Source organism: Drosophila sechellia, chromosome 2L, assembly GCF_004382195.2.
Source record: "Drosophila sechellia strain sech25 chromosome 2L, ASM438219v1, whole genome shotgun sequence".
Taxonomy (NCBI): Eukaryota; Metazoa; Arthropoda; class Insecta; order Diptera; family Drosophilidae; genus Drosophila; species Drosophila sechellia.
Window position 1 is genome coordinate 8,053,438 of NC_045949.1, and position 11,458 is coordinate 8,064,895.

Sequence of the window (11,458 nt, forward strand, 5' to 3'; positions counted from 1 at the left end):
CTCCTTATTACCCATATGGTCAGCATATGCGCGTCAGATCCTGACCGTTGACCAAAAAGTGGCTAATAAAAGTTACCTGTATAGGCTCCGGCAGAACAAGGGTTTTGTTTATTTATTGAAAATAATTATTATAAATACACACACTGACGATGGGCATTAATGGAAATAAGTCCGATGCTTCCAGAATAGTTGGGTGGTTTTGAAAGCGCCTGCAAGGAGCTATAATTCTAAGTAGGTAATTTTTCGTTAAATGTATAAGCTTTCTTATTCGCTCTTTCGATGCTCCAACTGTTTAATCCTCATTATCAGAGTACCAGGATAGGCGCTCTTCGTAGAAGTGGATTACCATTCGTGGGATTTTTTCATTGGCCACAGAGGAGGGCACCATTTCTGCTTGGTCCACGCCTTTGAACTGAATGAGGAATGTCAGGCGGCCATTATTGTCGGAGGCACCCAAGATCTTTTCGGCTTCCAGGCCGCGATCGAATCCGGTAGATCCTGAAACGGGAATAGTGTCCTGTTCCGCATCTGTGGTACGTTTTGATTTATTGGCAGCGGGCGCTAAATAAATAAAATAACAAAAAAGTAATTAATACAGTGCGTTTTGGTATTTTTTATTGCCAAAAGTTAGACCAACTTTTCCTTGCGCAGGACGAAATTTGAGATAAGTGACTACAGTTTTGTCGACAAGGGCAATTAAATGCCAATGGATACTGTAGGCGATGACTATTGGTTTACTAATTTGCGCGGCAAAATGAAAAGTTAGTGTACAGAAAATATTTGTAGGTACACTCAATTCCCTAGCTTACTCCGTAAACTAGGAATGTTTTCCCGAATAGGTGGCGTTCTTACCTGTTGGTTCTTCGGACTTTCGCTTGCTTGCTGTGGACGCCGAAGTGCTGGCGCGTCCTGGAGTTTCCTTGGTCTTGGCGCTGCTGCTGGGTCGATCCTTCTTTGAGGCCGCTGACTTCTCCTACGGACCAAAACGAGAATGTAACGGAATGGAAATCCCAGCAATCACAACTGTACTTGGCATCGCACTGTACTGAACTCACCTCGTCCTTGCGGCTTGCCTCGTACTGCTGGATAAGATCCTGGCAGTCGAGATTGTTCTCCGGCTCCCACGTGTTCTCAGTTTCGGGATAGCCCTTCCATTTCAGATAGTACTCCACCTGCAGGTGGAAAATGGCGCTTTAGGACCAAAAATTATGGGACGTCTGGTTCGGAAAACTAACCTTTCCCTTGCGCACACGCCTGTCGATGATCTTCTCCACGGCGTACTCCTCCTCCTCCTCCTCGGCATCGGAAGCCTTTGCCGAGCTCTCAGGGTTGTCGATCTTTTTGCCCATTTTCTTTTTATTATAATACTGCACACGACAAAAAAAAATAAGGAAAGAATTAGCACAACCGCACACACACACAATTTCAAGTACGATTATTAGTTGACTCTATTTTCACGGCTCACCTAGAATAAATAAGATCTACACTTTATGAACACAGTGAAATTGGTTTTTTTAAGCCTGTGTGTTGTCGCCAGGAGACTTTTCACAAAATGAAAAATCTGCAAAAAAATGCGCGTTCTAAAGTGACGCCGGTCGAACAGTGTACGAAAGTACGCGTGGGCTGCCAGTTGTAATTTATCGATAGATTTGCACATCGTATTAATTTTATCTTAAGTTTAGAAAAACATTGGCCACTAAAAAAAAAGGTAATTTTACAACGTAACTATAATTTTTAGCTAACTGATCGCCAATAACTGATTTTAAAGATTTTGTAATAAGTCGATGTATCGAAGGAATCCGTTGTACCACAACTATTATCGACGCGTTTCACAGCACTGCATATGTTGCGCGAATATTCACGAATTTTTTGACAATTTGCGTTTTGTTCCTTCTGTTTTACGGAAATTCTATAAAATGCCCAAAACAAAGAAGAAGGATTCGTCTTCAGATAGTGATAGCGGTCCAGATGATGTAGGTTCAGTAGAAATACCCCAAAGCTAGGTATAACAAGTTAAAACCTCTTTCAGCGAATCAAGCCGGCAAGCAAGAAGGCGAAGGAATCGGATGCTCCAAAGTCAGATCCCAATGATTCGGGCGAAAATGGTGCTACCACTTGGACCCTGGAAGGTCTTCGCCAGGTGCGAATCAACGAGTTCCGCGGACGCAAATCGGTGGACATTCGAGAGTTCTACGATAAGGGCGGCAAAATTCTTCCCGGCAAGAAGGGCATTTCCCTATCTTTAATTCAATGGAAGAAACTCCTTGAAGTGGCTGAAGAAGTCACCCGCGCGATCGAGAATTAATTAAAGTTCATCCACATGCCAAACTAAGTCGTAGCCATATGTACTAACTATAGACATATTCACTGCATAAACGTTATCTTAAACACTAGAAATTGAAAATCTATATTTTCACAGTTGTTGAAGCATTAATGAATGACCAACTTAATTGCCTAATAGGTATTTTCCTTATCTCCTATGTGGTGGGACTACAAAAAGCACACATATACATAAATTAATGAATCCTTTATTGGACGTCATACATACATAGATTTGTACATTGATAGCATTTGATATAGATATAGATATTAAAAATAGATGCCCAGAATTGTGAAGATGGACAGGAGAATGGCAAATGGCAGCCAGGTCTTAATAAAACCCCCTATTCCGACGTAGCGGCCGCAGACAAAGAGCCACATGCTGAGGATAATCATGTTCCATGCGGTGCTGTCGTAGTAGCGCATGTTGATGAGTGCCGTGGCCACATGCGAGTGGCAGTTGTCACAGAAGATATTGTGGGTGCGGGTGCCGTAGAGCACAGATGCTTTGGAGACCGCCTCGTCCCAGGCGTAATTGCCGCCCACTATGTGCTTGGGGTGCAACCTTAAGTACCGAGTGGGTCTTCCAAACGCCATGTTGTCCTCTGATACGAAGTAGGGGCCGGCGAAGTCACGAATCACACCGGACGAAGTGCAAATACCCATATGTCCGATCATGGGCAACAGCCAGGTGAGAACCGGAATTGGAGTCCAAACGATGCAGCAGGGGAAGCGCTGGTCCTTTACGCTGATCGGAGGCAGTCTGTCCGGAACGTCACTGCCGACTCCTCCTCCAGAACTGGCCATCGAGATCTGAACGTCCTCGGACTGTTGCCGCTGCGGACTTGGGTTTGTCGACATTATTACACTGTATTAGGTTGATATTTGTGCGGGGAAGCCACAAGAACAGTCACTCACGGTATTTCCGGTCGTAATGCCCACGAAACCAGTCGCTAATAATTCGAATTGGGCTTTAATTGTACGATAAGGAGAAAATAAAGCAGTCCGCAGTACACTTACATCTACCTGAGCATTTATTCACATAGAGAGTTGCAGTGTTGGAAAGCAATGCTGTATGGCAGTGGCGTCTGAAAAGGGGATCCAGAACCCGTAGATACTTAGTCACACGAAATTTTTAACTCCGAAAAGCTGACAAATGCTTATTTTATTTAGGTATGTATTTCGAAATATGTTTCTGCATTTGTGGAACAGCAATGTTAGGGCCCCATAAACTTTACTTCTGTGTACGCCCCTGCAGCGAACAGCTGTTGCAGTAGTTGCCATTGCGTTGGAAGTGAGAACTGGTGCTGTTTGTTGGCTGAGCTGCTACTTCTATTGCGAAATATTCATTAACAATCGCTTGGCCATGACACAGGTGTTTATCAATGGTGCCAGAGACGATCTCAATGTACGGGAGTTCCAGAGCCTGGGTACGAAGTCGGGAAACACTGCCACGACACTCTAATTTGTGGTCCTTTCTGCAGATCATTCGATTCAGGAGCTCATCCTGGCAGCCACTGAAGCCAGGAAACAGGCTTATTGTCCGTACAGTAACTTTGCCGTAGGAGCCGCCTTGAGGACCAGCGATGGCACCATATACTCTGGTTGCAACATCGAAAACGGGGCGTATGCCACCTGCATTTGTGCAGAGCGCACTGCAGCCGTCAAGGCCATCAGGTCAGTGGGTCAATATTCTCTGGGTCACATATGCATGGCTTGAGATCTAAGTATATATGAAATACTGAAAGTAAAGCGTTAGTCACAGTAAAGCTTATCTTGGATAACCCTTGACAGCTAATCTGTAATGATTTGTTATTTTATTTATTTATTTGTTATTTCCAAGCTTCGTAGTCGCTGACAACACTTTTACTTAAATTCTTACATACCTTAATATCCTCTCCAATAACATACTAAAATAAAACATTTTTACAGTGAAGGCAAACGCGACTTTGTGGCTTGTGCAGTGGTGGCCCAGCAGGATAATGGCTTCACCACGCCCTGTGGCGTCTGCCGGCAGTTCCTTTCGGAGTTCGTCAACGGCAAGGACATCGCCCTGTACGCCGCTAAGCCGACCAATCTTCCATTGAGGGTGCTCTGCACCAGCGTTCTCCAACTGCTGCCCAACGGCTTCAGCTTCGCCAACGGAAAATAGGAAAGAAGGGCCCAACCCAGACCAGCCCAGTCGGACAGGGTGCAATCCATGTGCAATACTTTATGTGACATCCCGTTTGTAATGTTCTGTAAACCCACCCCTCGTTATTTGTTGATTGAATAGCTTATACAAGCTACTGCATCTGTTTGTGTTTTTCACTGCTCTCTGCGATCGCGATCGTTGCTTATCAGGCTGATACCTGGTTCTCTCTCGCGCTCTCCGAATTGGCCAAATGTTTATTTTTGTCACCACCACACGGCGGAGAGTGCTATCAGCATAGCCAACTTCGCGCGTCGCCGTCACCACAAACCGTCCATTTGCCAGCGGACTTTCAAAGGAGAAAGAGCCACGCACTAAACTTGCTAAAAATAATTCAAAATTTAAGAAAATAGGCGTGCCTCCATTGACCAAAAGAATTGAACTATAATGACACATCTGACAAAAAATTTCGCACGTCCGGAAAAGAATGAGGAGGTTGCGACCTTCGGCAGTCTGGGTAAGATTCCTGCTGGGGATTGATCATAGAGCAATCCTTAAATATTTACGACTGTCAATTTTTCAAAGTTCTTTTTATGATATTAAAAATAATTATGTTAAAAATTACTACTCTCATTGACAAAATCTAAGTTTAATTCTTGTGCGTGGCGTGCATTGTTTCGACTTCCAGATCCGTCGATTCAAGAACTTCTGACTGCGGCCTTCCAAGTGCGTCAGCGGGCATACGTTCCATATAGTGGCTTCAAAGTGGGGGCAGCTTTTCGGGCCAAGGTCGATGGACAGATCTTCGCTGGCTGCAATGTGGAAAACGCCGCCTTTACGCCGTGCTCTTGTGCCGAGAGAACGGCGATTGCTAAGGCCGTGAGCGAAGGAGCCACCGAATTTTCCGCAGGTGCTGTTTTGGCCTACGAACCTGATGTATTCACCACTCCTTGCGGCGTTTGTCGTCAGTTTATACGCGAGTTTGCCAACGCGGATATACCCATCTATGTGGCCCAGGCGATCGATGCGAGGATTGCTGAAAAGCAGGAGCTTTTGCAGAGTGACGATCCCGTCCTGTGCACCTCAATCTTTAATCTGTTGCCGAGCAGTTTTCACACCTATCGAAAGTAACGCCCATTGCAAGCAAGAACCGAAAAGAGGCAGAAGGGAGCTAGTTCAGGGTTGTTCCTCGACCCCTTACTGCCTCGGGTGAATCGTCTAATCAATATAATTTTAATCTAATCACTTGCAATAAAGAAAATTACACTACTTAGCAGCGTTTAAGGTTTTTTTTCGATCAACGAATAGGAAATGGGGATATAAATGACGGAAAGATTAAGACTGTGAAATATTCTAGAAAGCGGTGATTAACAGCTTTTGATTAAATGCATTATATCAAATTAATTTTAGGTTATAAATTATAGATATCAATTTTGGATTGACAACTGGTAACGCTATGTTATGGTGTTGAATGCATTGTAGGGAAAGCCCCAATTTCTGATGACGTGCATATGCACTCAACTTGCATTTGATTCATAAACACAAAATTATTGTGAGATTAAATTTCGCCAGCCATACAAGTTGCGAAAACAAGAAATGTCGTTGTGGTAGTGGTAATATTTTAAAACAAACTTATAAGGTTTGTTTCCAATTTCAATGGCTTCTAGTTTTTGAGATATTGACGTTCATACAAACAATAAGACTAAGATAACAATAATAAGATACTCGGAAGACCGATCTCGCGACAAAAACCGCGTTCAAAACGCGTTCAAAACGCGCCCAAACCGCATCGAAAACGAGAAAGCTTTTCTGACATTCTTATTTTGCCCTAATGAATATCAACTCTAATAAAGATAATACAAATTCAAATGGCCGATAAATAATATAATAGAACCATTTTTATAAAAAAAAAAACACAAAAAGAAAATAATTTGTTTTTCTTTATGCTAGAGTTGACATTAGTGTTTTACAAATTGCCAACAGATTCAGCATTTGTTTCTGGCTTTCAAAAATTGTTTTCGTTTTAAAAATTTGAAGTTCTGCAAAATGTCCGAAAAGCGGAAGCTCCTTCAGCGGTACATGCGGAACCTGAACAATTTACAGGATGAGCTGAAGCGGAAAGAGCTGGAGAAGAAGATGAAGGAACTGGAAATGTTGCAGGCGAAGCTAGCTCGTCGCCAGGAGCAATCTGGCACCAAATGCGCTGGCGGTAAGATCAAGAACTTGCGCCAAAAGAAACTTCGAAAGGTACTGGGAAAGTATATGATGACCCTGGAGGGATTTCTATGCGAGCTGGCCCGCAGGGAGGCGCGTCTAAATGGCGACAGGGGTCGAGCTAGTGAATCCGAAAACCTGCCACATCCACGGATGCTGGAGGAGTACACAGTCGCGTTCTGTGCTGTTGGTATGGCTTTGGTATCACGGTGAATCCTCTGCATTGTTAATCAAACCGTAATCTCCAGGTGAGGACGGCCGGGAGCTGCTAGAGGCGGCTATTCTCGCCCGTCGATGTGCCTATGCGCCGTACAGCAACTTCAAAGTGGGAGCAGCCTTCCGTGCTAAGTGCGGCAGGATCTACGCGGGCTGCAACATCGAGAACGTAGCTTTCACTCCAGGCAATTGTGCGGAGCGTTGTGCCCTGGCCAAGGGTATCAGCGAGGGCGAGAAGAAGTATACGGCGGGTGCTGTCGTAGCCTATCACCCAGATGGGTTTACCACACCTTGTGGAGTCTGCCGGCAGTTCATTTTGGAGTTCGTCCAAAATGACATTCCTATCTACATTGCCAAGGCTCCGCCGCCGGAGCAAGAGAACTGCATTCCTTCCATTCCGGACGAAGCTGAAGTGCTGGTCACGTCCGCCTTCCACTTGCTTCCCCACAGCTTTACCTCATTTGAATGAAATTTCCTTCTAATATCCAGAATTTATTTAATGCAATAAAATTATTCGTGGTAATTTCAATAAGTTTTGCAAATAATTTAAGTTAGCAGCTGATTAACTTGACAAAAAGTCAAAACGATGTGTAGAGAACTAAACGTATTTGATAACTGGTTCCCCCGATCCGTAGATGCCGTATTCGCTTTTCTCCGCAAACGGAGTGACTTCCTCGTGCACCAGTATGGGCTTAACTTCAGGATCGAATTCAACCCTTCGGAACTGTGGATCCGTGAAATTAGCGCGCACCTCGGTGACCATTCCCGAATGCGGCACTCGTTTGGTGAGGTTTTGAAACTCACAGCGCCGCTTAGGGCAGTTATGCGTGTTACCCTCGTCACACATTGTAGGATCCTCTTCGCGGGATACTTTCTGGATGGGCGGCATCTTCTCCGTCCAATTCCAGTATGTAATATTGTCGTGGGCAGCTACTCCGCCGCACAAGTCCTCGGGACCCCAGCGCACGTACGACAGATTGTATGTGGTGGAGGAGGGATCAAGGTACTTGCTGTAGGACGCCTCCGAACGGTCGATGACTAGCTTGGTGGCTGCCACCGGAGTGGGCATTGTTACAGGCAATATTTCCTGTTCCTCCGGCAGCTCCTTTAGCACATACGACTCATGACTGACACTAGAAATGGGCTTCATCTTTCGCTTGACAAAGCGAAGGAAACCCTCCTCAAATGGTTTCATATACTGCGTTTTCATGTTGAGTGAGGGATTCCTGAGTGCGTTGGGATCGTTATACTGGAAAATTGTGGTCTCGTTTCAGTTTGGTGCAACATATCAGAATATCAATTAACCCACCTGCCACACATAATTGGCCATGCACTCAGAAGTCGGTTTCTCAGACAGCAGCGGATCTTTTACATAAATACCCTTATCTGCAAACTTAGCGTTCAGCTTGTTACCCATTCTCAAGTCTGTAATGTGGCGATGCCCTCGATAGTACGAGGTCCTCCAATCGGGATCTGTAGCGCTGGCAGGGCACTTGTAATCGAAGACGCCGAACTCATCCATGGCGTATGGATGATCTAACTCTGACAACAAACACAATTTTCAGCGACTATGGAAAAGTGCACCCCTTGGGACGCTTAATTTGGAAACCCTTGATGTTGCCCAGTTACCGAATCGACTCCAAACAATGCTAGTATACTGACTGCTTACAAACAGCCAGCCTTCTGTACAATATTTCTTGTTTATATTCAGCTTCAAATGCAAGTGTTTACAATATATGTAGTTGTAGTTTATGCTTTAGAGAGGAATGCTTGTTTGACAAATATAAAAGCGCTCTGTTCACAAAACAAATGAATATTCGTTAATATAATACGTGGGCTAAGATAATAATGTTGCACTCGATTTGGCCTGTGCAATAATAAACTGTTTGCTTAGCAATTAAACAATTGATTTACTTCGTCTCCCGGATGTTTGTAATCGATGAGGCTTGCGTTTCAATGGGGTGTGTAAACAATGTGCGGGTGACTCATCCTTCTATTCCTTGTCCACGTCCAGCTCCCCGTCTCAGGCAATCTCTTTGAGCGCTAGCAGCGATTGGCGCAGATATTCATACTGCGTCTTGGCATGCTTGATCTCCAGCTCTGAGAGCTCGACGAGGCTGTGTTTAGAAAAGCGATAATAAAATGCAGAGTATAGCAAAAGGTTTAGCAGCTGCTGACTCACCTCTTCTTGAAAGCAGCTACCCGTCGGTTGCGGAAACCGATCAGCTCCTCCTTTCCACATGCAGACATAGATTCGAACTTTTCACAGGCCTCCGCCTGGGCAGTCTCGGCCTAATTGGAGGATAAACAAAAACGATTATATACAGGGAACACAACAAGTGGGCCACAGTAAGGGCATGCTAAAGTGAATACAACAGATTGAGCAACGGTGGAGCGCATGCAGCAGTTACGTGGGGTGGCGACACATCTACTAAACCGACGGTTAAAACGTTAAATACCAAATACCTCTTGCACCTCCAACGGCTGCAGAAACAGAACCACAAACACGCACAAAAAGTGAAGAGGGAGGGACAGGCAGATCAGAGATCAGGTAGAAATAAAATACAAGAACGCAAATAATTTGTTATTTGTAATTAGTGAAGCGTGAGAATTAATTGACCCGCTGGAAACTTTTTGTAGGGAAAACAATTGCTCTTTAAACGATATGAAACATAGTTCTGGAAGAACTATTTGTGATCATCCCTCAATCTTACCGCATGAACATCCTTGTTTTTGGAGCGAGCCTTCTCCAGGTTTCGATTGGCCGCCTCATAAGCAGCCAAACACCGCAGTCGCCGGATTAGTAGAGCTTTGGCAGCGTCACTATCCCGCTGATAGTAGCGCAAAGTGTCGCCCAGCTTGAGATCTTGATCGCTGGCCACTCGGGTTTCCAGATTCTTTAAAATATCAGGAGAAAAATGTATAAAATATAAGTACAGCGAAAACGCAGCCTACCACACCTTGATCCTTTCAAATATCTCCGCTGTCTTGGCCACAAACGTCTCCACATTTCCCTTTTCTGTAGTCGAGAGCTGCGTCAACGCATTTGAAATCTTCTGATGCGAGTCGCCTACATCCTTGTGGCGTTGCGTCATTTTCTCCGTCCTGAGTGCTGCCTCTCGCAAGTGGCCGTGGTACTCGGTAAGGAACTGCAGCTCGTTCTCAAAGAAGTCATTTACATCCCGAACAGTGGCGCTCAACAAGATCTCGTCTGTGGTCTTGCCCAGGGACTTGACAAATCCGCCAAAGATGGCCATCTTCTTGCGTGGCTTAGCGCACAGATCTTGGTCGTATTCCAGGAAAACCTTCAAGTGCTGATCGACGCGAAAGACGGGATGACTAGCAAGGCGGCGCAGGAAAACCTCGTGCATGGCCACCGTCTTCTTGAAGGTAGCTAGGTACTCACTGGCAAATAAAGATGTACATTTGCATATAAAATGACTATTTGGATTAATTGACACTTACGCTTCCAGCTCTGACTTCATCTTTTTGAACTCCTCTTTGGTCATGTTGCCTTCGCCCTCGCCAAGGCGCTGCAGCTTCTCTCGGGAGGCATCGAAGTCCGGACGAGGTGGACAGGGCGGAATCTAAGAAAGATATTTTAGTAAGCAGTTTGGAAATGCTTTTACCAAACACTTACAATGTAGCCAGCATAGTCGTCGTTCTCCTCAATACGGTCATGTAGCCAGACGAACTCCTCGTGCTGACGCACTACGTTATTGTCCTTTTTTGAGAATCCCGGCAGTGTGGTGCGGGTGTGCACTGTGAACTTGACCTTCTCCTTTTCGCTGAGCGCATCGGAGATCTCAACGTGCAGGGCGTTCTCACCTAGAACTGCCGGCGTGTCCGGGGCTGAGGAGGAGCTATCCGGCGATGTGGCGGATCCACTGCCATTTGTGGCTCCACTTGGTGCGGGTGCACCGCCTGTTGCTGGTGGAGTGGCAAGTGGATTTGTGGGCGAGGCGATTTCCATTGTGGCTCCATTGTTGGTGGAGGGGCTGTTGAGCAGATTTGAGTCATCCGTGCCGTCCTATGGGGGTCAAAATAACCATAATTACGCCCATATTTAATGATAAGACTTTCTTTGTGTGCGGGCGAGGCGTCACTTTAGAAGCAACGAAACTCAAGTACTACTTTTCCAATAATTCCAATATAAAACGTTTTATTTGTCTTTTCGATTCTACTTACCATCATCTTGCAGCCAAGTAAATAACAAATGATTGGGCTAAAAACAAGTTTTTATTACAAATTACAGAGAGCGAATTTCAACTAGAGATGGCATCAGGCGGACTACCGAATAATCGATAAAAGGCAGCTCTAACATCGATATCGAAAAAGCTTGCTATCGAATTTGAAATGCAAAAACGAATGAATTGGTTCACAGCTCCAACGGAATTAATTTAATTAATTTAATTAATACAATATGGGGTTTCTGTTACTAATATTCTAGTAATACAAAAATTAATTGCCACAAGAATTCATATTAGAATTTATATTCAAGCTGTGTCAGTCAGTCATCTCTAAAACTTGTTTTTGTTTGATTAATTTTTCAAATATATTCCCAATTCTTAGTCCCCT

General features: G+C 44.7%; 8 protein-coding genes across 9 annotated transcripts; 4 read left to right on the forward strand and 4 right to left on the reverse strand.

Moving 5' to 3' along the window:
- Nucleotides 1-81: 81 nt before the first annotated feature.
- Nucleotides 82-1,600, reverse strand: LOC6611634 (heterochromatin protein 1). Its single transcript, XM_002036134.2, has 5 exons — nt 1,466-1,600; nt 1,236-1,367; nt 1,056-1,172; nt 853-973; nt 82-561 (listed from the first exon to the last, which is right to left on the reverse strand). The coding sequence occupies exons 2-5, from the start codon at nt 1,347-1,349 to the stop codon at nt 293-295; spliced, it is 621 nt and encodes a 206-aa protein (XP_002036170.1). The 5' UTR covers nt 1,350-1,367; nt 1,466-1,600; the 3' UTR covers nt 82-292.
- A 220-nt stretch (nt 1,601-1,820) lies between these two features.
- Nucleotides 1,821-2,458, forward strand: LOC6611635 (RNA polymerase II transcriptional coactivator). Its single transcript, XM_002036135.2, has 2 exons — nt 1,821-1,973; nt 2,030-2,458. Exons 1-2 carry the CDS (start codon nt 1,917-1,919, stop codon nt 2,303-2,305), a joined length of 333 nt encoding a protein of 110 aa, XP_002036171.1. The 5' UTR covers nt 1,821-1,916; the 3' UTR covers nt 2,306-2,458.
- Nucleotides 2,459-2,508: 50 nt separating this feature from the next.
- LOC6611636 (transmembrane protein 222) lies at nt 2,509-3,356 on the reverse strand. The gene is made up of 3 exons (XM_002036136.2): nt 3,340-3,356; nt 3,238-3,272; nt 2,509-3,163 (listed from the first exon to the last, which is right to left on the reverse strand). The coding sequence occupies exon 3, from the start codon at nt 3,124-3,126 to the stop codon at nt 2,590-2,592; it is 537 nt and encodes a 178-aa protein (XP_002036172.2). The 5' UTR covers nt 3,127-3,163; nt 3,238-3,272; nt 3,340-3,356; the 3' UTR covers nt 2,509-2,589.
- A 228-nt stretch (nt 3,357-3,584) lies between these two features.
- Nucleotides 3,585-4,612, forward strand: LOC6611637 (cytidine deaminase). Its single transcript, XM_002036137.2, has 3 exons — nt 3,585-3,749; nt 3,804-3,996; nt 4,252-4,612. The coding sequence occupies exons 1-3, from the start codon at nt 3,686-3,688 to the stop codon at nt 4,469-4,471; spliced, it is 477 nt and encodes a 158-aa protein (XP_002036173.1). The 5' UTR covers nt 3,585-3,685; the 3' UTR covers nt 4,472-4,612.
- Nucleotides 4,613-4,713: 101 nt separating this feature from the next.
- LOC6611638 (cytidine deaminase) lies at nt 4,714-5,723 on the forward strand. Its single transcript, XM_002036138.2, has 2 exons — nt 4,714-4,967; nt 5,139-5,723. The coding sequence occupies exons 1-2, from the start codon at nt 4,898-4,900 to the stop codon at nt 5,579-5,581; spliced, it is 513 nt and encodes a 170-aa protein (XP_002036174.1). The 5' UTR covers nt 4,714-4,897; the 3' UTR covers nt 5,582-5,723.
- Nucleotides 5,724-6,389: 666 nt separating this feature from the next.
- Nucleotides 6,390-7,401, forward strand: LOC6611639 (cytidine deaminase). The gene is made up of 2 exons (XM_002036139.2): nt 6,390-6,854; nt 6,913-7,401. The coding sequence occupies exons 1-2, from the start codon at nt 6,497-6,499 to the stop codon at nt 7,347-7,349; spliced, it is 795 nt and encodes a 264-aa protein (XP_002036175.1). The 5' UTR covers nt 6,390-6,496; the 3' UTR covers nt 7,350-7,401.
- Nucleotides 7,357-8,477, reverse strand: LOC6611640. The gene is made up of 2 exons (XM_002036140.2): nt 8,190-8,477; nt 7,357-8,129 (listed from the first exon to the last, which is right to left on the reverse strand). Exons 1-2 carry the CDS (start codon nt 8,400-8,402, stop codon nt 7,479-7,481), a joined length of 864 nt encoding a protein of 287 aa, XP_002036176.1. The 5' UTR covers nt 8,403-8,477; the 3' UTR covers nt 7,357-7,478.
- An 84-nt stretch (nt 8,478-8,561) lies between these two features.
- On the reverse strand, nt 8,562-11,177 carry LOC6611641 (sorting nexin-32). 2 transcript variants are annotated; one of them, XM_032724298.1, is made up of 8 exons: nt 11,069-11,177; nt 10,521-10,910; nt 10,346-10,467; nt 9,841-10,285; nt 9,595-9,777; nt 9,347-9,364; nt 9,063-9,172; nt 8,562-8,997 (listed from the first exon to the last, which is right to left on the reverse strand). In XM_032724298.1, the coding sequence occupies exons 1-8, from the start codon at nt 11,072-11,074 to the stop codon at nt 8,904-8,906; spliced, it is 1,368 nt and encodes a 455-aa protein (XP_032580189.1). In that variant the 5' UTR covers nt 11,075-11,177; the 3' UTR covers nt 8,562-8,903. The 2 variants fall into 2 exon arrangements, with proteins under 2 accessions (XP_032580189.1, XP_002036177.1); XM_002036141.2 differs by lacking the exon at nt 9,347-9,364.
- Nucleotides 11,178-11,458: the final 281 nt, after the last annotated feature.

Bases quoted from the DNA above. Each gene is read 5' to 3' on its own strand.
- LOC6611634 (XM_002036134.2), bottom strand. From the start codon at position 1,349: ATGGGCAAAAAGATCGACAACCCTGAGAGCTCGGCAAAGGCTTCCGAT. The intron at 974-1,055 runs GTGAGTTCAGTA...TTTGGTCCGTAG, and splicing joins AGGCAAGCCGCAAGGACGAG to GAGAAGTCAGCGGCCTCAAA. The intron at 562-852 runs GTAAGAACGCCA...TTATTTATTTAG, and splicing joins AAAGTCCGAAGAACCAACAG to CGCCCGCTGCCAATAAATCA.
- LOC6611635 (XM_002036135.2), top strand. From the start codon at position 1,917: ATGCCCAAAACAAAGAAGAAGGATTCGTCTTCAGATAGTGATAGCGGT. The intron at 1,974-2,029 runs GTAGGTTCAGTA...AACCTCTTTCAG, and splicing joins GTGATAGCGGTCCAGATGAT to CGAATCAAGCCGGCAAGCAA.
- LOC6611636 (XM_002036136.2), bottom strand. From the start codon at position 3,126: ATGGCCAGTTCTGGAGGAGGAGTCGGCAGTGACGTTCCGGACAGACTG.
- LOC6611637 (XM_002036137.2), top strand. From the start codon at position 3,686: ATGACACAGGTGTTTATCAATGGTGCCAGAGACGATCTCAATGTACGG. The intron at 3,750-3,803 runs GTACGAAGTCGG...TCCTTTCTGCAG, and splicing joins ACGGGAGTTCCAGAGCCTGG to ATCATTCGATTCAGGAGCTC. The intron at 3,997-4,251 runs GTCAGTGGGTCA...ACATTTTTACAG, and splicing joins GCAGCCGTCAAGGCCATCAG to TGAAGGCAAACGCGACTTTG.
- LOC6611638 (XM_002036138.2), top strand. From the start codon at position 4,898: ATGACACATCTGACAAAAAATTTCGCACGTCCGGAAAAGAATGAGGAG. The intron at 4,968-5,138 runs GTAAGATTCCTG...TTCGACTTCCAG, and splicing joins TGCGACCTTCGGCAGTCTGG to ATCCGTCGATTCAAGAACTT.
- LOC6611639 (XM_002036139.2), top strand. From the start codon at position 6,497: ATGTCCGAAAAGCGGAAGCTCCTTCAGCGGTACATGCGGAACCTGAAC. The intron at 6,855-6,912 runs GTATGGCTTTGG...CGTAATCTCCAG, and splicing joins AGTCGCGTTCTGTGCTGTTG to GTGAGGACGGCCGGGAGCTG.
- LOC6611640 (XM_002036140.2), bottom strand. From the start codon at position 8,402: ATGGATGAGTTCGGCGTCTTCGATTACAAGTGCCCTGCCAGCGCTACA. The intron at 8,130-8,189 runs GTGGGTTAATTG...ACAATTTTCCAG, and splicing joins TGGCCAATTATGTGTGGCAG to TATAACGATCCCAACGCACT.
- LOC6611641 (XM_032724298.1), bottom strand. The intron at 10,468-10,520 runs GTAAGTGTTTGG...TATCTTTCTTAG, and splicing joins ACGACTATGCTGGCTACATT to ATTCCGCCCTGTCCACCTCG. The intron at 8,998-9,062 runs GTGAGTCAGCAG...TTCTAAACACAG, and splicing joins GTAGCTGCTTTCAAGAAGAG to CCTCGTCGAGCTCTCAGAGC.